The 24,464-nt window shown below is 33.8% G+C and overlaps 1 protein-coding gene across 1 annotated transcript in view; it reads left to right on the top strand.

Moving 5' to 3' along the window:
- Positions 1 to 21,380, top strand: part of Zfc3h1 (zinc finger, C3H1-type containing) — a 48,334-nt gene extending 26,954 nt beyond the window's left edge. Inside the window, exons 17-35 of the mRNA XM_005374321.2 lie at positions 1,342 to 1,473; positions 1,576 to 1,697; positions 2,750 to 2,851; positions 3,147 to 3,266; positions 4,566 to 4,749; positions 6,035 to 6,221; positions 7,663 to 7,851; positions 8,477 to 8,714; positions 11,424 to 11,529; positions 11,620 to 11,818; positions 12,305 to 12,399; positions 15,812 to 15,922; positions 16,217 to 16,321; positions 16,441 to 16,606; positions 17,679 to 17,779; positions 19,184 to 19,285; positions 19,906 to 19,945; positions 20,214 to 20,276; positions 20,406 to 21,380. Of these exons, the coding sequence (XP_005374378.1) occupies positions 1,342 to 1,473; positions 1,576 to 1,697; positions 2,750 to 2,851; positions 3,147 to 3,266; positions 4,566 to 4,749; positions 6,035 to 6,221; positions 7,663 to 7,851; positions 8,477 to 8,714; positions 11,424 to 11,529; positions 11,620 to 11,818; positions 12,305 to 12,399; positions 15,812 to 15,922; positions 16,217 to 16,321; positions 16,441 to 16,606; positions 17,679 to 17,779; positions 19,184 to 19,285; positions 19,906 to 19,945; positions 20,214 to 20,276; positions 20,406 to 20,543 (2,500 nt within the window). The 3' untranslated portion in view covers positions 20,544 to 21,380. The remainder of the gene's footprint in view (positions 1 to 1,341; positions 1,474 to 1,575; positions 1,698 to 2,749; positions 2,852 to 3,146; positions 3,267 to 4,565; positions 4,750 to 6,034; positions 6,222 to 7,662; positions 7,852 to 8,476; positions 8,715 to 11,423; positions 11,530 to 11,619; positions 11,819 to 12,304; positions 12,400 to 15,811; positions 15,923 to 16,216; positions 16,322 to 16,440; positions 16,607 to 17,678; positions 17,780 to 19,183; positions 19,286 to 19,905; positions 19,946 to 20,213; positions 20,277 to 20,405) is intronic.
- The last annotated feature ends 3,084 nt before the right edge of the window (positions 21,381 to 24,464 follow it).

Genomic DNA, 24,464 nt, shown 5'->3' with positions numbered 1-24,464 from the left:
CTTAGAGGAATAAAAATTAAGATTATTAGTGTACTCAAAGCATATTCAGGAGGTGAGGTTTAGCCCATCTTTGGGTTTATCACTTACTATCAAATTCTAATTTTGGTGGCTGATGGGAATGTGAGTTCTAGATTTTTGTCTCATAGGAATTTTAGGAAAAGTAATTGCAATTTCATGAGATTTTTTTAACTTTGAGTTTTTAATTTTACTACTCTTCAGTCTAAGGAATACTTTAGCCTTCACAAAGTTAATTTAGGCATTCTCAGATGATTAACTTTGTGAGAGGATGCTCTGAAATGTTTTCAAACTACTCAAAGTTGTGAGACTATTAATTGGGTGAGTTTAATGGTAAAATTATGAAGCCCTTTCAAAATGCTGTAGGCTTTTTTCTTAGTTTTTTTTTTTTTTATATTTGTTGGTAATGTATACAAGAAATACAAATATAGTGCTACTTTTAGAATACAATTCCAATCACTTGATAGTCTAGCTGTTTCTCGAGTTAATTTTGGTATTAATTGGATAAATAGTAAGCTCAAAATACAGAATTTTTTAAAAAATTAATTTAAAAGAGTAAAAGAAGGATAACATAGTAATAGGGAGATTTACCGGATTACAGACAGAGTGGTAGGACGTTATCAATGGTTGTTATTCTACGTATTGGTATCTTCAACATAGTTTTTCAGGAAAACAAATAGACAAATAATAGTGAGTTACAGACAAAAATGGTAGGAAATTATCAATAGTTGTTGTACTATACTTTGGTTTCTTCAAAGTGTTTTCTAGGGAAAACAAATAGAGCTATACATGAATGATCAATTAAATAATTATTGACTATTCTCAAGGTTGTTGTTGAAAACACGTAGTAATAAACATACATCCATTTACGAAATAGCATAGGAACAATAAAAACATTACAGAGTTATGGACAGATTGGTAGGAAATTACCAGTGGCTGCGGTAATACATGTTGGTATCTTCAAAGTGGTTTCTCAGGAAAACAAAGATATGCAAGAAAGATCTAACAAGTAATTACAGCCCAAGGGTTGTGAAAAACAGCGGATTACCTCATCAGTGACTCTTTTCACTGAGAGGTGTGATGGCTTATTTTTTTTTGAGACAGTGTCTCCCTGGGTAGTTTAGACTAGCCTTAACTCACTATATTGTCCAGACTAGTATTGAACTTGCGGTGATCCTCTTGCCCTCAGCCTCAAATACTGGGATTATAGATGTGTTGCCACCATGCCAGCCTAGAAATTTTGACTAAGAAAGAAAAGTTTAATATTTTTCTAGTTTTCTAAGCAATATTTTTGGAGCATAATGTGCCTGTTCATTTTCTTCTTAGATTTAGTCCTTACTATCGAACGAAGGAGAAACTTCCATTAAGCTCAGTATCATACAGTAATATGATTGAACCAGATCAGTGTTTCTGCCGTTTTGACTTAACAGGAACATGTAATGATGATGATTGTCAGTGGTGAGTGGTTCTTGTTCATGAATATTGTATAATTTAAAAGAAGATCTTGTTTAACTCTGATATGTACATGATTATCTTTTCCGTATTGTCATTTTATTTTAGGCAGCATTCACAAGACTATACACTAAGCCGAAAACAGCTATTCCAGGACATTCTGTCATATAATCTGTCTTTGATTGGTTGTTCAGAGACAAGCAGTGATGAAGAAATTGCTTCTGCAGCAGGTTTTTAAAGATTTCTTGTTCTTCCTCAAGAAAATTTGAATTTAGACCACAGATATATATATGGGGCAACAACTTTAAATAACTATACGTTAAGTAGTTCACCTTAGACCCTTTTATCTAAATCTGCTGTGAAGTACAGTAACTACTGGTGCTCTTTAAATTAATGAAATTTCAAAACTTACTTTTTTAGTGACAGTAGCTATGTTTCAAGTAATCATTAGCCACGTGTGTGGCAAATGTGTGCCATTAGGACAGCAGAGATTGCAGAAGGTTCTTTGGGCAGAGTCCATCTATATATATTGACTTACTTGTATAGACATTATGGATTTTAGCATAGATTTTCTACATTTTAAAAAATAGAGGCGATCTGGAATTTAAGATCACAATAGTTTCAATTTTGTTTAATGAAGTAGAAAGGACTTTATACACTTTAACATAATAAAAAGTGTAGCTTCCTAGCAAACATTGTGAGAAAGTATTGTTTTGCCCTAGATTTTGTTGCCAAGTAATAAATCCTGACAAATCTTGGGAAGTAAAGGGAATAAACTCAAAGTTTAGTAAATAATTATCACAACCCAAGAATAACCGAAAATTCTCTGCATCTGTTTTAGCATTCTCAGTTTGGGGCTTCAGCTTTTTTTAAAATTAAGTTTATTGGTACATTTTAAATATACTTAATGATCATTTTCATTATAGGGACTTTGTACCTGTACATGGCTTATTTCAGTTCCTCTGTTTTTTTTGTAATATCTAGTATACTTTCTGGTCCTTATTTAATACTTTCAGTTTCTCACACCAAAGAATGTGATATTTACAGATGTGTGGGGCTTCAACTTTTATGTAATTAGTTCATTTCAGGATTTTTTTCAGTTTAACTCAGGTATATGATGTGGTCAGATTTGCTATATTAATAGGCTTTGAAGGCCACAGGTGTTATTGACTAGTACCATCCATGTTTCTTTAAATGTGAAGCTATTCTTTGCTTTGTACTGTATTATCAGTATAGTCTGAGGTGAGTGTTATTGTTGAAGATAACATTGCTCTTATTTCAGAAAAATATGTTGAGAAACTTTTTGGAGTAAACAAAGATCGAATGTCAATGGACCAGATGGCTGTTCTCCTTGTTAGCAATATCAATGAAAGTAAAGGTCATAGTAAGTATATATGTGTGTGTGTTTGTGTGTGTATTTAAACAGAAACTTTCCTAAATTAATTAATTAAATTTTATTTATGTGATGCACGGGATTCATCTAAGGACTTTATGCATGCTAGGTAAAAAGGGTCTTTTAGTTTCCCTATGACAGCAAACTTCTTGGCATTCTGTTGTGTAAACTGAAGAGTATTTCTGAGAAACATGATAGAATAAATGTAGTTCTTTACTAGTGTTGCGTGGAGAGTCTCTAAAACAATAAATACTTACATCAGCTAACAATCTTCTGTCTACTTCAGCGCCTCCATTTACAACCTACAAAGATAAAAGGAAGTGGAAGCCTAAGTTTTGGAGAAAACCTATTTCAGAGAATAGCCTCAGTAGTGATGATGAACAATCCACAGGACCAATTAAGTATGGTAAGGAGTTGGGTAATTTAAGGCCCAGAATTATTTAATTGTGGTGTTGTATCTTAGGCTAAATATTAATCCCTTGGTGTATCTCCTAGCCTTGTTTAAAATTTTTTTAAAATTTTCTTTAAATTGATGTCATTGGTATTTGTGGTATAGTTTTTTATTGTCCAAAATTGTTCCTGGCATTACAGGATGTTTTGCATTCATGGCTGTAGCTGACTAAATGTAAGGAACACTTCTTAATAAATATGATTGCTTAATATATTTCCAAAAATATTTGAGTGAGGGGAAGGTAACAGTATTACTCTCCTTTGAAAAGCACTTCCTGGCTAGTTTATGTCATACGTCTTTTACTTATCTTTGAGTCTATTTCTGGCATAAAAATTGGCTTATAAAATGAATGGATGAATGAATGAGTGAATAAGTGAATGAATAAAGAAACAAAATAATGGCATGAATAAGTACGTTGTTGCCAAGTACATCTGGTGTTCTTATTTGAAGTTTGTGTAATTTGTTTACTACTTACAGATTAGCACTATCCATGCTAATGCTTATTTTCATTCATGTAACACTTTTATAGTTGAGATCAGTGGTAGTGAGCCTATGGCACATGTGCCACAGTGGGCTATTTGTTACTGAAAACTCTAAGCTGGGCATGGTGGCGCACACCTGTAGTCGCAGCACACGGGAGGCTGAGGCAGGAGGATCATTGCGAGTTCAAGACCAACCTGGGCTACAAAATGAGCTCAAGGCCAGCCTGAGCTGCATAGTGAGACCTTGTCTCAAAAAAAAAAAAGAAAACTCTAAAAGATTCACCATCACTGGTTTAGGTGTAAAAGAAGTCATCTGTGTAAATTCTAATTTCCAATTAATTTCTTAACTAAATGAACTATCAGATGATATCATTTACCCTGAAAACAAGGAGATTATACTTCTAGTTTGCAAGGAGAATCCTAACTTGCTCTTCCGGTCCTGATGGTATTTTTAATATCCCCAATTTTGGTGATATTACTCAAAAAGTGCCCCCGTTCAGATGTTAAATTTCAATAGCTGTACTTTAAAGCTATGAACTATTGCTTATCATTATTTTAGGTTTCTGTCTTTTGTTTTTTTGAGACAAGGCCTTGCTAAGTAGTTCAGGGTAGCCTCAAACTTGGGTGATCCTCTTGCTGCACCCTCCTGCATACTGTGGTGTGCATCACCATGCCCAGCCAAGTTTCTGTTATCTTAAAGATGAGATCAGTTGTTTTTTCTTGGTTCTATAAATTAAGAAAAGAATAAAACTAACAACACTTTTCCTTATAGCCTTCCGGCCAGAGAACCAAATAAATGTTCCAGCCTTGGATACGGTTGTCACTCCAGATGATGTTAGATATTTTACAAATGAAACTGATGACATTGCTAATTTAGAAGCAAGTGTACTTGAAAATCCTTCTCATGTACAACTTTGGCTCAAGCTTGCATACAAGTACTTGAATCAAAATGAGGGGTAGGTCAGCTTCAAATCTTTGAAGTGTTGCATGTATGTATATTTGTTTGAGGTTTATTTCACTTGTAATCAGGTTTTCTTTCTAGTTATCAATGGAGTCTTTTTTTTTGACAAAGCAAAAGTATTTTATTATTCAGACTGTTAGAAAAGTATAAGATTGGGTGTTGAGTTTGTATTCATGGCTGACTTTATGAATAATAAATTACACTTAAGTTTTTCAGATCTTGAAAGTAGGGTTAGTTAAAATCTCAAATTCTGAGTGGTAGAAGTATTAATTTAAAAATATTTAATAAACATGATAAAATAACAATGTAATGGGTTAAATTCTGGTGAATTGTCTTTTTTCTGTGTGTGATATCAGACTGCATATATTCAAGTAAGATAAGTAGTAATTTACCTCACAGCTGGTTGCTTTTGTTACACACTGTATCTTCTAATTTCTGCTTTTTAGTAGAGGCAAACCAGGAATAATCTTTTTATAACTGTAGTAATTTTATCAGTGCTAGGGTTCAAGCTCAGTGCCTTGTGCATGCTAGGCAAGCACTGTGCACTGCCCTATATCTCCAACCTGCCCTATAATTGTAAAGTATGATAATTCAGGTTTTTTTTTAGTAGGCTACCCTGATATATCTGTCTCAAAATTTTTTATAAAAGCTTTAAAATAAGGCAGCATTACAAAGAACTAATGACACATGCCTCAGTATGGTACTTATTTAACTTCCCTTGTATGTCATTTCCATACTAATAGGATAAGTTACAGTGTTTTCTTTTCTTACTCATTTACTGAGTGAAGGCCAAAAGAACTGTACATTATTTTATGAATAGGTTCATGAGAGAGAATAATCTTCTCCAAGAGATAGCAAGCCTTTGACCGTTGAAAAGAACTATTATATTGAAAGCTTTGATATTTTGTGCTGGCAGTAGCTGGCCTTGAAAGAGAGTTGTTTAACTTTTCCTGTTCCCAAACAGTGTAAACCATAAAAGGTATTGCTGAATATGGACATAGAGCACATTTGAAGTTGATAATCTTAGTGGTTTTATAACACTGTTTTATCTGGTAAATGCTTACTGAACATCCACTTAACAAGAAATTGTTGTGTCTGTGGGAAATCAAGACTTTTTTTGACATATAATTTAAAATCTTGATTTATTTTTCTTTGTCAGTTGTCCTGGCTTCTTTTTAGATTCTGATATAAAAAAGAATTTAAAAATTGATTGATTTGTTTAGCCCTATTTAAATTGTCAAGCACAAAACAAAACACTCCTGCCTCTTTTAAATATATAGGCTATGCTCAGAATCCTTGGATTCTGCTTTAAATGTGCTAGCTCGAGCATTGGAGAACAACAAAGACAATCCAGAAATTTGGTGCCATTACCTCAGATTGTTTTCAAAAAGAGGAACCAAGGAAGAGGTGCAGGAAATGTGTGAAACAGCTGTTGAATATGCTCCTGATTATCAAACCTTTTGGACTGTGAGTAGAACAGATAATATAGTCGTGTGGTGTGTATGTTCATAATTCTTTGAGGCATCTTAAATACTGATACGTAGCTTAATAGATTATGTGCTTTATCTGCATATAGATAAAATTACTTTCACTTTCTAATAAAGCCACTTCTGGGTCAGGATTAATTTAGACCAAACAAGAACGTGTTTAATGAAAGGGTGATTTTGTTGTTGATTTTATTGGTAAGGAAAAATATATAGTTATTGAATATTCTACACTTACCTATTCTTACGCAGTTTTAGTTTGTGCAGAGTTTAGTGTAGTTTTGCAGTCCATCTGAAAGTATTTTTCTTTCAAATTTCTTTTGATCTTTTTATTGTCTTCATTGCTTATGGAAATGAGCCAAGGCTCTAATTCACACTGATACCAAACGTTGCCACAATACTAAGATTTAGTACAAAGATAGGTATTTCCACTCTCTCCTAGAGAATGAGATTTTTCTTATCCAGAATTAAAATAATAATTGATTCACTTATAAAATAAAACATGTTCATATCTGAACTTTTATCAGCTGTATTCAGGAACCAATAGATTCACATGAATTTTCAGATAAGTCTGTCATTTCAGAAATTTTTATTTTAATTTAATTTTTATTTTAATTGTTATTTTTCAAATGTTCTGAAGACCAAAACCAGGGTTTTGGGCATACTAAGCGATTATGGTATCAAGTTTGTTTTTGTTTGTTTAAGACAAGGTTTTGCTGTATTGCCCAGGCTGGCCTCAAACTCCTGGGCTTAAGCAGTAGCCCCTTGAGTAGCTGGGACTGCTAGTGTGTACCACCATGCCCTAGGTCTGTTATTTACTTTCTACTAAAAAAGAAAAAAAAATTTTTCTAACTAAAATTTAAAACCACATAGATTTGAATAACAGGTACTGAACAGATTGAGGTAGTAAAGGATGCTTCATGTGCCACTGTTGATGTTATGTATCACTACAGGATTTTATAATATATGGAATATTCAAAAGGTATAGTGTTTTTCCTTGAAGTGGTTTGGCCTTGAATGTGTTTTGCCATGTTTTTAATATGGATGCTGTTGTCAGAATTTTTATACAGTCACACACCTAATCAATGCAGATTGTATAACTGTGTGAATTTTTGGATATCTACCATAGCCTTGTTACAGTTTACCTGTTTAGTCTGTAAAAGGAGAGATGAAATTGCTTCAGTGATGATTCTGAGAATATATCTGTATTGTTTTAGTTTTCATCTAGTTCTACCTGCAACATGGGATAAAAGGGGAAATCAAGGTTGTAATGCTGAAAGATGGTTAAATAGTTTACATATGTTTTTACAGTTGTCCCTTTTACAGAAATTTGATGAGACATTTTCTTAATTAAATATTAAAAATCTGTAGTTTCAATTTACTCGTATGAAGCAGTACTAATTATATAAAACCCCTTTGGGCAGTTCCTGCGTCTAGAGAGCACCTTTGAAGAAAAAGATTACGTGTGCGAGAGAATGGTGGAGTTTCTAATGAGAGCAGCCAAGCGGGAAGCATCAGATATTCTGTCCTTTCAGCTTTTAGAGGCTCTTTTGTTTAGAGTTCAGCTGCACATATTTACTGGAAGATGCCAAAGTGCACTTGCAATTTTACAGGTAAATGGATGTTTTAGTGTGAATTTCATTTTGCAGAAAACTTGTTAAAAATCTGTATAAGATGGTTAAAAATTGTGTAGTGGTAAGATTACTAGCTTTGAATTTGAATCTTGTTTTGCCCCTTCCTGGTAACTTGTGTGACGCAGGATAAGTCTTTATTTTCTCATTATTTGGTGAGGATAATATGGCTAGAGTTTTTTTTAAAAAGTTTAAATAGAAAGTGTTATCTTAAGCATCTACCAGATAAACTTCAAAATTCAAAGTGCAATAGAAAAAAAAAATCAGCCCATAATGAAAGTATCTGTATGGCTATGAGCTTTTTGAGTGTGCTTTTACTGTTTTGTCTTTATCTTATTAGATTTTAAGTATTAGGACTCTCAAAATGTAAGAATAAATATAATCTTTTTTTATTAAATACGTCAAACTTTATGGTAGTGAAAAATACGTTAATGAGATGTTGACCTCTCTTAGGAGAATTTTCATTAAAAAATTAGGAACTGTCAAAATTTTAACTTAGGTATTTAAGAACTACTTTAAAGAAATATGTTACATTCTTCTTTACATTTGAATTTTACTGATTTATGGGTCATTAAAAAAACTCAAACTATTTTTTCAATTTACCTAGAATGCATTAAAATTGGCTAATGATGAAATAGTAGCTGAATACCTTAAAACAAGTGATCGATGTTTGGCGTGGCTAGCCTATATACATCTTACTGAATTCAGCATTCTTCCTGCACAATTTTATGATCCATCTAATGCTAATCCTTCAAGAATTGTTAACACGGAGCCATTTGTAATGCCCTGGCAAGCAGTTCAAGATGTAAAGACTAATCCAGACCTATTGTTAGCAGTTTTTGAAGGTAAGTATACATGTTTACAAAGTAAAACATCAAGTATCATGACATTAGTATTTAGAATATAAATATACTCATTATTGTGATTCTTCATAATTAAGTGCAATAAATGCTATTTACTACAAGTAAGAGTTTACTAGTCTATTATGTAAATGCTTAAAGAAATGAATCATATAACGTGGGCACTGTCATCCATGAAAACTAGAAACTGCTACATTACATAATTTATCTGATTATGACAAAGGATCAAAAAATATGGTTTAAAATATATATATATGTATACACACACATTAATTCTTCTCAAAAATAATCCTCCTCACTTTGAATACTTTGTCATTCTTGCCATTTTCTCAAGCAGTTCAGATCCTCTTTCTTTGCTGTTGTGGCTTCCTGAATGTCCTAAATCAGTTCAAAATGTTAACCCTTTCCTTTGGCAAATAGCTAGAAGTTGCATGGTGTCAGTTCTGGTGAAAAAGGTGGATAAAGACATGCCATAATGTTTTACAAACATGCCTTTCCATTGGATGGCACTCGATATCAGCATTCATTACTTTTTTTTTTTTCTTCAAGACTCATGAAAAAGGACTTCCAGAACTGCGTCAGAAGGTGGCAAGAACTGTTTGAATATGTTCAAAGTAAAAGGAAGTGTTTTGAGGGGAAATAATGACAATGTGTCTTTTAAAATTAAATATTTACCCTATAGTTTGATCGTCCCTTGTATCAGTTAATACAGGTATTATAGATACATGATTTGGTGAGTTGATGGAGTCAAAACCAGATACTTTTTATTAGCGCTCCATTAAGATGGAAATTTTAACATTCATGATGTGGCAGTAATTTGTCTCACTGCCAGGTGGCTCTGATTTAACTTACATATGTCCCTGTTGGGAGGCTCTGATTTAATGAAATAGATGAATTTGTTGATTATGGTAATAACTTTTAATTGGTGTAAAATTATTTAGCAACTAACTAGATTTGGTCCATTTATAGACTTACTAATTTCACTAGTAAAAAGACAGATAAAAATGATTAGATCCATTTGTACTGCCAGTGGTACAAGCTGCCCAATGGGACGGTCATGCAAATACCACCAGTGGTTCAAGCTGATGGGAGCATTAAAAGGATATCTCATTTTTTGAACACATTTTTTCTTTCTCCATCAATAATATATCTGCTGTTGAACACATGAGATATAAAGCCTACTTTTTCCTCATATTCTTTGACTCAACTAGTATATAGTAAATAAGAATAGACACTAGCAAGAAGATAAAAGCTATACGTTTGAACTTTTAAACATACACCGCCAAGTAACTGTATTCATATATAGTATAAATTGTATGCTACAGAAGAAGCAAAGATCTATGATTGAGAGAATTATTTGGTATAAACCATGATCCCAAAGGGAAGAAGACTTAATTAAAAAATTGAGAGTTGGAGTGGATTTTGAAATAGAACTTATGGTGTGAAATAGGGGGCCTCCTCAAGGATGGAAATGATTGTTTACACATGGAGGTAAATTTGACCTGATGGAGGCAATTATGGGTAGGTAAGTGGATTTCAAGGCAAGAGCTCTACCCCTGAGCCGCAGCCCCAGCCCCAGGTAAATAGATTTCAGAGTTAACATAGAATTTATTACATTACAAAACACTTTACAGTTTTTAATGTGCTCCCAAAGTAGATTATTCAGTGCAGGTTGAACATCCCTAATTTCGTGAAAATCTGACATGCTCTAAAATCTGCAACTTTTGAACATCAACATTGTGCCACAAAGGGACATTTTAACACCTGACCTCATATGATGAGGTCACAGTCAAAATGCAAGTACACTAAAAATGCTGTATAAAATTATTTTTCAGATATGTGTTTAAAGTATAAGTGTACTTCATTTTATGTATGCAGTATTCCAAAATCTGAAGTACTTTTGATCCCGAGAGATACTAAACCTATATCTGAAGCTGTAAGATATTTTTTTGGAGGAAGTGAGATTTAAGAGGTTAGTGTAAAGTCAGTGAATAAAATCAAGAATGTAAGTCTTTTGAAAACAGGAATTCTTGTAAGTGAACTTTAAGGGCTCAGTTTTAGAATGATTATTTTAACTACAAATCTAGAAGTCGGTCTTGTATTGAGGAATGAGAAAGTAGTGACAATAGAACATTGTACCATTCTTTTTTTTTTTTTTTTGGTTTTTCTCCGGTACCGGGAACTGAACTCACGACCTTGCGCTTGCCAGGCAGGCGCTTTTGCCGCTGAGCTAAATCCCTAGCCCCTGTACCATTCTATTAGAAGCTGTAGTAAGGTCAGGAAGAGGTGTGTTTTGAAGCATTTAAAGAAGAATCTAGTTTAGAGGGAGACATTTAAATGGATAGAGAACAGCAAAGAAAGACCTCCTTGCAGTGATGAAGAAAAGTGGAAAATATTAATCCTATGATTCTACTTTTGAGATGAATTTTAAGAAATTTAAGTGAAAATATTGATAGATGTGAGAGCTCGTATGGGGTGGTTCCATTCTTATCAAGAAAAGTAAGGGAAATTTACTGAATTTTAAGAGCTTGGAGATATCTAAAATACTTCACTGGGTAAAAACTAGGAGTTAGTAAAGATGAAGAAGATGATGAGCAAGCAAAGGGATGGACATTTTTCCCCCTTGGTCTTTTAAAGTTAGAATACTATAGTCACATAATTCATTCTATGTTTGCTTCATATGTTTTTGGGTAGATGCAGTGAAAGCTTGTACGGATGAGAACCTTACCACTGAAGAAAAAATAGAGGTCTGCCTTCCACTTTATACAAACATGATTGCTCTGCACCAGCTTCTAGAGAGGTAAAACTTAATTGACAAGCAGCTAACACTCTGTTAAAATTGATCTTTTCATGTGTTTAGCCTTTTTTTTTTGTTTGTTTGTTTGTTAAGGTATGAGTCTGCAGTGGAGCTTTGTAAAGGTTTATTGAAATCATGTCCCATGAACTGCCAGATATTGGAAGCTCTTGCTGCTTTATATTTGCAAACTAATCAACACGACAAAGCCAGAGCAGTGTGGCTTACTGCATTTGAAAAAAATCCTCAGAATGCAGAGGTTTTTTATCATATGTGCAAATACTTCATCTTGCAGGTAAAAAATGAAATGTATTCTTAAATATATAAAATTAAAAAATACTTTTAAAAAGAAATGTTTTTTTTTAACAACCTTTTGAGGAATTCTTTTTCTTTCTTTCGTAGTTTTACTAATGTATTTATTACAGTGCTTTGTAATTTTATTTATAGCTGCTTTATATACTACACTAAAACTTACATGTATACTAAAAATTCTTTGACGGCCAAAAACAGTGCCAGACATGTCATAACTGCTCAGTGAGTAATTCATGGATAGAATTGAAGCCTGTGGTAGTATTGGCTGTTAAACTGTTTAACGGTTAGTTGAAATTAATTCAGAGATAATTTATAGTTTTGAATGTATAGTAACTTATACCCAGTCTCTCCCACCTACCCAAGAAACTTAATCTCATCAGTGATTTTTAAAAGCCCTTTTTCTCCATTGAAACATTTTAATTATATAAACACTGTAACCTTGATATATATCTCCCTCTTTTTAAAATAGAATCGAGGTGATAATCTTCTTCCATTTTTACGGAAATTTATTGCATCCTTCTTTAAGCCTGGGTTTGAGAAATACAGTAATTTGGATCTATTTCGGTAAGTTGTAATGCCATTGATGTGTAGCAGAATGAGAGAGATACAGCTCAGTGGAAAGATAAATTATTTAGTGTACAGATTAAACTTTACCCACACACAGAACTGTAATGAGGACAGTAGAATAAGTAATAATAAAAAATAGAGGCAAGATGTAAAGTGCTTCTGTATTCTTTGGATTAAAGGCACTTTTCAAGTAAGGCTTATGGTAATTCCTTCTTTTACTTTGCTGTTGTTAATTTTAGCATTTAGTACTGTAGGAACTGATTACTATATGTTAAGACAGTCTCTCTGATTTTTGAAAAAAATGATCATTAATTTGATGGATAATCTAAAGCAGATTTAAATAATATGCCTTTTCCTGTTAAACTCTAAACAGAACTATATTAGCCTCTAAAAATGCTAAGGAGTTCTAGAGAATTTTTAACCATTCAGTTTCTCAATAGAGCATATAGAATTTGGTATTTACTGTGCTTGCTTTGCTGAGAGTTCTTGTTCCAGCATTAAGAGATCACAACAGATTGTAATGAATGATTTTTGGGGGGCAGGTTTTTGAAATGCTTTTTCTTTCCTCTTTTCTCTATAGGGGTCAACAAACTTTTCTTTATAGCCAAAAAGTTAGTATTTTAAGCTTGCAGCATGTAAGTTGTATTATTGGCGCTCAGGCTGTTGTAATTAAAAAGCAGCCCTAGGTAATATGTAAATGAGTGGGCTGGATTACAGTAAAACTTTCTTATAAAAACAGATAGCTTGCTAATTCTAAATGAAAAAGCATCAGAAAGAAAATATTTTGCCACGATTTCCTCTATTATTCCATGTTAGGAAGAACTGAGAGAAAGAAAACCTAAGCTGAGTTTCTCCTAAAAATTTTTCTTATGGAATATACTAATGAGTAAAAATAAAACCTTAATTATATTTTTGTTTTCTTAGCTCCTGCTACTGTTCTCTTCCCACCCTACCCCACTATAGCTATGTTATGTAAAAACAGATTTTAAAAAGTAATCCATATATTTTAAAGTAAATGGTCCATCTGCCCTAGAAGTTTTTATGAACCTGGCACTTTTATTAGCAGTTTTAAGATTTGAGGTCACTATTCTTACCATACTTGAGTCTTTATTTTTTTTATTTATTTATTTTTTTGGTTTTTTTTTTTGGTTTTTCTCCGGTACCAGGAACCGAACTCACGACCTTGCGCTTGCCAGGCAGGAGCTTTTGCCGCTGAGCTAAATCCCCAGCCCCTCATACTTGAGTCTTTAAATCTACACTTTAGGCATCCTTCCTGAAATTCTGATCTGCTACTTCCAGAGTAATAGTTTATAAATAACTGTAGACAAAATAATTTTAACTTAAAATTATTTTCTATTAATATTAATAAAAAAGAATTAAACTGTTCTATCAGGAACTTAAAGATTGATCACCTTCCCCATATTCACTTTTTCCATTCTTTAAGTTAGATTGCTCTTCTCAAATTTCAGTAGAGGACTAGTTCAAGGCTGAAGCAAACTTCATAGAATTCATAGACTTACTGATGTGTTTTTTTCTTGGGCATGAAAGTAATTGGTTTAGCTTAAAAGAAGATCTGCCAGTTTCTGCTTTAGAAAGAAGCAGATTGGGAGTAACTAATCAAAGATCTGTAGGTCTTTTTGATATCAATTTAATTAAGCAGAATAACAAGATCAGTAAAAATTTGAAAATGGCTTAATTCCAAATCTTATTACTAAGCCATTTTGTGAAATAGCCTAATTCATAATGCACCAAGAATTAGAAAAAAAGATTTTGTACTTAGTTTATTTAGACAATACTAAAGTCCTTGTCTACACAAAGATTATGCATTTTGGTTAATTTATGAAGTCTTTTTCTTTTTTGAGTAAGCTATTAGGAAAATGATAGTGAAGGAAATAAATTTTGACATTATTTACATACAAACACACACACACATTTTTAAGATTTATAATATTACCAGAGTTCATTAATAGACATCAGTGCTCTTAGTAGGTTCAAAATACCTTGCAAATTCACTGAGTAGAAATTGTAAAGCAAAATGCTTAACACTATAGTATTTATCTGGAATAAATTCTTTCAGTTCCTTTTCATGTACTATTTAGTATGAAGATAACAGGCTGAAAAGATGGAGGAAGTAATTTTCATGTGTTTCAGATAAATTTGGAGGTTAAGAGAATAGCTAGAAAACTTAATGTACATATTTCATTCACTTTGTGAAGTTATAGTAGGAATGGTTTACATTGATTAGATTTGAGGTTGGTTCTTTTTAGTATATGTGCTTCCCAAAGCGAACACTGGAATTAGTTCTTTTAAGCTACCTCAGTTTTCAGTTGAGGAAACTGAAATTCTTAGAAGTGGTTGGCACATGCTAATGTAGTTACAGAGAAGTAGCAATGATAACCTGACTTTTAAGGTGTCTTGTTTCTGTGTCTAGCACCATCACCACCCTGCCCATACGTCTAATCCATTAAAAATATGGTCCCTTGAAGTCATTTTAGGATCCAGTGTAAATGATTTACACTATATTGCCATTTTTGAAGTCAATCTATTTTCTTTAAAAACACTGCTTTTTGTTTCTGTCTTTTTGAGATAGGGTTTCACTATGCAGTTCAGACTGGCCTTGAACTCTCCTTGTAGCCCAGGCAGGCCTTGAACTCACAGCAGTCCTTCTGCCTCAGCCTCCCAGTCACTGGATTACAGGCATGTGCTACCATGCCCGGAGAAAACATTGTTCTTAAAGCTGCTGGTTTACATACAGAGTCATAAATTGGGAAGAAGTCAAATAAATTTCTTCACTAATTAACTTCTCAGGGCCTTTAATATGCTAGTATATATGGTGACCTGTCAAAAGGGGTCATAATTCGCAATATTTCCCAACTTTATTTAATCATATATCTCTTTTTGACAAGTCTCTTGGGGACCAGTATGTTATAGAGTATACTTTAATATCATGTCTGAAATTAAAGCTACGTTGATGTGTATGGATGTGTAACAGAAAGATTACTTTCAGATACCAGGTTTTATAAACCTTAAAGGAGTTTTTTTGTTTGTTTGTTTTTGTTTTTTTCAGAAGAAACTTCAGGTTTTTGTTAGAAATTTTCAGATATTAGGTAGTCTTATTTCTTCTTTCGTATATCTTATGAAGCTTAATTAGGTGAATAGAATGGTTTAATTTTGGAGATAGAATAAAAATCATTCTAGGAGCAGGATTATTCATGCAGTTATAAAATTAAAACATCCGGAATAAATGTGTGATCCTAGTGATGTGACCAAAGAGATGCGGCACACATGTGAAAAGATAGTTTTATTTCTTTAGGAAAATTATTTAAGCTGAAATAGGATTTTTAAAAAGCATTTGTAATCCACCCATATGTAGACATAATTTCAAACAATATTGTTCCCCCCCACCCAGGTATCTCCTAAATATCCCAGGACCCCTTGACATTCCAGCCCATTTATGTAAAGAGAATTTTGATGATGACATGTTTAACCACCAAGTTCCTTATTTGTGGCTGATATACTGGTAAGATGTTATCCACAATGGAGACAATGCATTTGCTATTTATTCTTAACTGATGTAAGGTTAAATTTCATGATAAGGAGTGTAAGTTGTAATCTGGATGTATTTCACCCAACTTTATGCCCTGTTAAATTAACCTGTTAAGGTTATTAAAGCAAAATTGGAGAAATGCTGAAATCTTCAGTGTGTAAACGTACTGAAGAAGAAAGAGCAAAAAAGAATTCCATTGTAATGATGTCTGTAATGTTTAAAATGCACTTGCCATTCGGACATACGTTTTCTTTACTTCTTAAACAGCCTTTGTCATCCTCTTCAATCAAGTATTAAGGACACAGTAGAAGCGTATGAGGCAGCATTAGGGGTGGCCATGAGATCTGATACAGTACAGAAGATTTGGATGGAGTAAGTTTAGTTCCTCTTAAAAACAGGATTTTGAAGTAAGGGATGTGATGGGGGAAAGGGTGGCTGGCTATTTTGGTGAGAGAATTACTCGCTTAATTGTAATATTTTTCTTTTGGCAGTTATCTTGTCTTTGCCAATAATAGAGCTGCTGGATCCAGAAACAAAGTTCAAGAATTCAAATTTTTTACAGATTTAGTGAATAGATGTTTGGTTACAGTTCCCGTCCGCTACCCCATCCCTTTTAGCAGTGCTGATTACTGGTCCAACTATGAATTTCATAATAGGGTAAGAACCTAAAACTTTCCTTTCTTTAGAATATTTGTACACGAAAATATTTGTCATTTTTTAAAATGACAGCAAAACTTTTATATCAATAGAGTTTTTCCTAGGAACACTTCCCTAGCATTCATTATTCTTCACTGATTCTTGTCTCTTCAAAGTCTAGGAATAGTGCCCTAAAGACTCAAGATAAAATGTGATCTGTTATATTGAAGGAAATTTAACATTGAAGCAAAACTGAAGGGATGTTAACATTTAATATATATTAAGGAGAAAGATGAAACAAAGGATTCTTTGGTGATGAAATCTGTAATGTTTTGCATGAGTAGTTGGAAATTTTACTTGAACAAAAAAAAAAAATCTCAGAACTTCAGAACAAATAAGAATGGGCTAATACACTGTAGCTGCATTTTTTTGTTAACATTTCGTCAAGCAAAATATCACTACCACGGGGCATAAAAAAGTAGAATTTAAGAGTAGAATCTGATTAATATGTTCATAAAAGGGTATCTTACAGGTAATGAAGCAAAGGATTTTTTTTGTTTGGTTGGTTTTTTCAGAGACTCCATAAGCCAAAAGTTTCTATTAAAGCTCAAAATGACTAAGACATGGTTTTTTTTGTTTTGTTTTGTTTTGGTTTGGTTTTTTGGTGGGGTGGTTTTGTTGCTCATCAGGATAACCAATTATTATGCTTTGTACTTCTATGCCATTCTTTATCCCAGGATCTCAAACCACTTTACGGACATTAAGTCATTTACACACGGGCATTCCATGAGCAAGATGTGGCAGGTATTATTAACCCTATGACTTGCCCAGATATACAGCAAGTAAAGGTAGATTCAGGAATGGAAACCCGGACTCCTGGCTTCTCGTCAGTGTTCTGTCCATGACTCATTACTAGACCATATTTCCTAATTCATATTTGGAAAGTCATTAATCTAATTAATGTCAGGAACTATAACACCATCATACATACGTTCATATCTTAAAAGACCATTTTGGTTTTCTCATTAAAACACATGGGTAATTGAATTTGATATTTGGTTGCATTCATTTTTATCCCCCTCAACCTTTACAGGTTATTTTCTTTTATTTGAGCTGTGTTCCAAAGACCCAGCATTCCAAAACCTTGGAACGGTTTTGCTCAATTATGCCTACTAATTCTGGACTTGCACTGAGGTAAGAAAAAAAATGAAATTCTATTGGCCCTCCTCCTCTCAGCTCAGTAATGTAGACTCTTCATATAAAATTATTCTTGAAAACTTAATAAAACAGTCTATAGTTCCACTGTTTTCTCATGTATATACACTACTTTAATTTCAGAGGTGTTAAGCCAAGTTACTATTTATACGAAATCCACTGTAAAAATCTGGTCACTTCAGAAAATTGTAGGTTATAAAGCAGCAGATGATTCAAGTAAAGTTTGTCTGTGTTCCACAAGCACACACATATCTGTTACTTAGAGATTTTTGTATTTTTATAGTTCAGTTGCTGTCAAACAGTATGTGTTGGAATCTCCTAGAATGCTCATTTAAAACATCGATTCCTAAACTTGAGCTCTCCAGCCACATTTGAGAAGCACTGAGCTAGGGATTTTCCACATTCAGTTAGAACAAAATGTTTCCTGAGCGTTTCTTTGTGGTTCTCTGTTCTGATGGAGTAAACCTATTTTCACCCTCAAGCACCTTTTTTTTAATTAAAAAAAATACATTAACACACCTATCCTTTGGCTTCTGCTTATGTACTTGTTCCCACTAATCGTATCTTAAGATTGTGTTTGTCTTATGGTTTGTAAGATACTTGAAATATTTATCAAATATTCTCTTGTATTTTAAAGTAATTCTATCCCACTTAGCATGTGTATGGGAAAAATGATATAAGTTTGAAAGAAAAGCTAACACCTAAAGTTGTCACAAAAATAATCATAGTTTTTTTCATAATTAGATTTCATAGTGAGCATTCTACCTGGAGAAGCTAATTATAGAAATATGAATTATGAAGCATCATTTTCTTTTATGAAATGTGAAATAGAAAAAGTGGTTTTATTTTAACTAGTTTCTAATGTAATAAGCATTTTAGGATACAGATAGTTTGTTGGTTTTGTCAATAAATCCCACTCTTGTGTTTTGATACTTATTTCTTCATGATTATCCTTGTTCTTTTTTTCCCAGAACAAAGAATCTAGTAATTAGTCACTATCCTTACATTTTAGTTTGAGAAACACTCAAGGTTGAGTATAAAATATTGTAATATTCTAAAAATGTGAGGAAATTGCATTAATGTATCATCATTACTTCAAAAACATTTGAGTTTGAGTGGAGTATTACTTGCAAAGAATGCCTTTATGTTCTGTAGGAATAGATGATCTCACTTTAGTTTGTTGGAGATGAGCACAGGTCTTGACTGGACCTCCTAATAGTTTACCCATTCCTGTTACAGGGTAATTCTCATAAGAGGCATTATACAAATGTTTGCTGAATAGCCTTCATAGACTTTAGCTGAGTGAACTTTATAACTCAGAGACCACCTTTGGGGTTTCCACACTTGAAATGCTTTGTTCATTTTCCTGAATGTACTTTACAGGCTACTTCAACATGAATGGGAAGAAAGCAATGTTCAGATTCTGAAACTTCAAGCCAAGATGTTTACATATAATATCCCAACATGCCTGGCCACCTGGAAAATGTAATGCAACAATCATTTACCTGTTTTTGTAGCTATTGCTTTTATTTATAAAATTTGTTCCAGACAGGTAAATCTGAAATGACACCTATTTTTCCCTCCCTGGACAGATCAAATTTTAATTTGTTTTTGGCACTTGGCCATAGTTTTTAATACCAAGACTGAGTACTCATGATGATTGCCTGTAAAAGCAAAAGAGGATAGTTTTAATTTTCCTTGAAAGAGAACATTTAGATAATAGTAATACTGTTATCAAACAAATAAACCTATTATAGATTATCTTAAGATAATTGTTTTTAAAGTGTGGACTTTCCCCCCATTTAGTCTTGATTTCATTTTTATTTCAAAGGTGTTAGTGCTAGGTATTTTTCCTGAGTGATTCTGAGTGAATTGTTCCCTGTCCCCACAAACACTGGTCTGCTTTATTCTTGTAAAGTTGATTAAAAATTGTTGAATTTTTCTTTTCACTATAGGTTACTCTCCTTGGAAGTTTAGCCTGTTACTTTCAGGAAGTTTTATACTCAGATTCCCACAGTCAGTATTCTGCCAGTGGTTGTGTTTCATTTTGTTCAAAGATATATAAATTTTTCTTTTCCTTCTCTGTATTCCTTTTTCCCCCTTAGAGCCATTGCTGCTGAGATTGTTCTAAAGGGACAAAGAGAGGTAAGCCAAAATTGGATACTGGATGGATCACTTTTTTTCCCTTTTAGCTATTTTGTTGCTTTTGTTGACTTCTCAGTTTAAAAGGATTAAAGCATAGAAGTTAACATTTCAAGAACTCTGAATGTTTGGAAACTCCAAAGCCCAGCTCAGCCTTTTTGTCTTGAGTATTAGTATATTGTGAAGTACCATCCTTTAAGTAGACAGGATTTATGAAGATGTTTTTCATCATAATTTCTGATGGAATTGTGTGTGTGTATCTATCTTGTAGGTCCACCGTTTATATCAGAGAGCCTTACAGAAGTTACCTCTTTGTGCATCACTATGGAAAGATGTAATGCTTTTTATCTTTTATTTTATCTTGATGTTTTCCTATAAATTTTCTGCATGTGCCATATCCATTGATGTGGTAATGCTCAAACTCTAGCCATGTCTTACTTCTGTGCTTCCCTGTCTTTTACAGCAACTCTTGTTTGAAGCATCAGAAGGAGGTAAAACTGATAACCTGAGAAAACTAGTTTCCAAGTGCCAAGAGATTGGAGTCAGCCTAAATGAGCTCTTAAATTTAAACAGTAACAAAACAGAAAGCAAGAATCACTGAACACTGGGTGCAGTCAGTTCTAAGTCCTTATAATAATTGCCAAAATTATTTGAATGATTCTTCAAGATTAGGCTGATCCCTGGCTAAGGTCTGTATAAGGCAGACAAGCATTACTGATTATATCAAGTCCCCTACAATATTCTATCCTCCAAACCGGAAGCAATGAACATGATGATCCTCTCCAATTGGATAAATGAACTTCCTGTTGGGCCTGCTTCTGGGCCCTGCCAGATTCTCATAACATCATGTACGTAAGTATAGCTTCTCAAAGTGACTGACATTTATTTTAATTTTACTTTTTGTTTTTGTTTTTTACTTTCTCCCTTTATGTTGTCCTATTCCTGATTCACTTGACACTCTCTGATGCCTGAGAGATTCTTGTTTGGGATTTAATTTCTAGGGCTGTGTTTACAGTAAAAAAGCAGGCAGTCCCCTTTTAGTTCTTACTTTTTAAAAATCTTTTGAGATTCTTCATTTCAGGATTTAAAACCTAAGCAGTCCATCTTAAGGAAAGTGTAACTGCCATGGCCTCAAGTCTGCTAGTTGCACTTGAATGTTCTAACAGGGTTGTTTATTGCCCTTTCTACGTTCTGGACTCCTTGCTGAGACTGTTTAACTTGAAGATTAAAGAAACTATTGCAAATGCCAGTGCATCAGAACCTAAGAGTGGTCAAATACTATGTGCAATTTTTTTGTAAAGAAATTTTAATTTATAATAAAGTTTAACAGTTTAAAGAACAGTTAATATTTGAACTGCTTTGTATTGAAATACTACTTTGAAGTATTAAAATTGTTTATATACAAAATATTTTTAATATAAGTTAAGTTTTTAAAAAATGTTGCTGTCTTTATTCACTCTTTACACTGGTGGGAAAGGGTTGAAGTTGAAGGTACAGATACTTACCATAATCCATACCCACTACATTTCTATTTAAAAAAAAAAATTCCGTAGCCTTTTTTGATTAGTGGGAAGATGGGTCCTCTTTGAGGATAGTGAGCAGATAGGTTTGTGCTACCATTAAACTTTTCATCCTCAAAAGTCTGTTTAGAAAGTGTCTTTCACTGTGGTTTGAATAGTGACATGCCCGCTTATGTTAAATATTAGTATGGCCAAAAGTAAGGAAGAACTTTTTGTTTTGTATTATTTAATCCGTATTCAGTTGGTTGCACCTCAGTAGAAAAATCATTAATGACACACATTGTTACAAATTTGGTCTTAACAGCAGTCTGATTGCTGGAGGCAAACAGCATCCCCACAAAATAACAAGCAAATTTATACAACTTTACATTTGTATAATGCTTATTCAAAATAAAACCATATTTTGATGTCCTGCCTTGTACCTATGAGACAGTTTATGTTTGGCTAGCAGGTGCTATTTGGAGGAGTCAAGAATAGACCTCATTTCTAGTGTCGTCATTCAACCGAAAGGAAAGCTAGAGGCATATGTGTTTAAAATGAAAGAAATTGCTGGGTGTGGTGGTGTACGCCTGTAATTCCAGCACCTGGGAGGTGGAGGTAGGAGAATTGCTGTGAGTTCGAGGCCAGCCTACACTACATATTGAGACCTTGTCTCAAACCAAAAACTAAAAATAAAAAATTATTAAATCTAAGAAAATAAATAAAAGAAATTAACATGGAAGATAGTAATCCCAGAGGAGTGTTACTTCATTTTATGCATTTAAATATTTAACCTTGAAAAAGTTTCATCTTTTAATTATTTGAGAACTTGTTAGGTGCTTAACAAAAACATTTCCAGTCTGTCTTATAGTTTAACAGTTGTAGTAACAGAAATTTCTTGATAGTTTTTAGGACACAGTGCTAAGTTTTGAGATTTTTTTTGCATTAACAATTCTATCAGCAATGTACTTTTTTAAGAGTCCTCTAAATTTTTGTGTGGAGAGCTTCACTTAGGCTGTGCGTGTAGCCTGAGAACCTGTCCATACAGGCTGTTACTGTAACAACTCCAGTTTGCCATTCATATGTCATGCACCCTCATACGGGAGTAAGCTCTGGTTTTTGTTTGTTTCTTTTTGTTTTTTTTTTGATACAGGTCTCGCCTATGTAATTCGAGGTAGGCTTGAACTCAATACGTAGCCCAGGCCGGCCCCAAAATCAGGGCAGTCAGTCCTCTTGCCTCAGCTGCCTAAATGCTGGGATTCGAGGGATGCCCCCTGCAAGTCCAGCTTCACTCTATTCCCTTTTTGATCACTTGTCATTGCTACTTAAAAACTATGAAGGTGTCTTATGAAAGTTAAATTTCTTTAAAAATAGCCTTTTATGTCACCCTTTTTTCTGTCAGTTTACAAATTCCATTTTCCATGTAAGACTTGCAAGCGCTACTTGAAAGTGAGGTATATGTTCCTCCCTTCTCAAACCTAGTTTTACTTGTCTTTTAGTGAACTACTTTAAATACATACTACTTAAAAATATTAAACAATTTTGGGTTAAATTGATGTAGTTCTTATAACAACGTATAAAAATACGTAATGTACCATGAGACTAGAACCTTTGGGCTGAAAGAGACTACATTGAGAAAGAAGTAGTCACTGAGAGCTCTGATCCCTTGCACCTCTGTCCCACTTGGGGAAAAATATACAACAGAGGCACTTTGGGCCATGAGGTTTTATCTCTGCTAAAGGAAATGCAGTAGATTACGGTGTTTCTTTTAATGTGTTTTACTTCATTTTAGAGAACAGTCTAATATTTCTATTTGCCTTTTAACGGAAAGTGAACCTTGTAACATTGTTGTCAGAGGATTATCTAAGGCGGTTTGCTTTCAATTAAAGGGCATATAAACCTACATCATAAAGTAAGCAAGAATCTCCAGGTGCAACATCTGAGAGTTACAGGCGCTAGACAGACAAGCCAAAGGTGATTACGACTAACAACAAATACAGAGGGACTTTATTGAAGATTGTAGTTCAAATATTTATTTTCTAGGGTTGTTGAAAAAGTAGGGACATGTGGTCTGAGTAAGTCTGCTTTCATATCTGCACGTTAACATTGAGAGAAGAGTGGAGTAATACGGCATTAGTGATCTTTCATGTGTGAGATTATGCGGGCAGAAGTCTCGTTTTCCCTCAGTACAAATTAATTATTGTATGGAACATTTGGAGCAAGAGCTGCTCAAGGAGTTAGACTGCTAAGGAACATTTCTAATACTTCGATTTTTTGAGGGAGCTTTTTTTGTTGTTCTTAATGATTGAGTTTTTAGCTTTCTAGGCTATGATGTTTCTTACTACATATGGTAGAACTGAACTGTGGAAAGGTTTTCTTTTTTTTTTTCTTTAAAAAAAAATCTTATTGAAGGGCTCTGTTTCATGGCACCCAAATGTCTGCTTTCTGAGAATTCCTCAGGGGCAGGTTTCACTTGAAGGGGTGGTGATGGAACAGCCGCCTAAGGACTTGCTACCTCCCCTTGCCATGCCTGTCATCCACTGCCGCACATATAGCCCTCCTTAGCGACACTGGGACAGTGCAGCACTTTTAGAACACTACTTGACGGAGGTGTCTGCCATCCATGTGAAAAGATTTTTCAGCTTTTTCTAACATCTTTGAGGTAGGTAACAGGAAGTTGGATCCATCTTCCACTTCCATTTCCCCATTAGTAATCTGAAAGCTTCAAAACCAAGGTCAGCTGTGGATTTAAATATCTTTTGGTGGACCAAGCAAATTAAATCCTGTAAATGTTCTTCCCTAGTAAAGTAAATGTTATAAAAGGAATAATAGCCAACAGCCTAAATGAGCAGTGATACAGGGCTAGTTATGTGTTTACATCAGCCAGCGTCTGCTGCCAAAGCCAAACACACGCTCAGTTTGGCACATCAGATGGTCATATTTATGAGGCCGCCGGTGGGCAGATTTGGCATTTCAAGCTGGGTGAAATGGAGATACAGAGAAATAGTTTCAGGAAATGGAGG

The sequence above is a fragment of the Chinchilla lanigera genome, unplaced genomic scaffold, assembly GCF_000276665.1.
Source record: "Chinchilla lanigera isolate Chin_1 unplaced genomic scaffold, ChiLan1.0 scaffold00004, whole genome shotgun sequence".
Lineage (NCBI taxonomy): Eukaryota > Metazoa > Chordata > Mammalia > Rodentia > Chinchillidae > Chinchilla > Chinchilla lanigera.
Note: the sequence above shows the minus strand (reverse complement) of the source record. Positions and strands in the feature narration are given on the sequence as shown.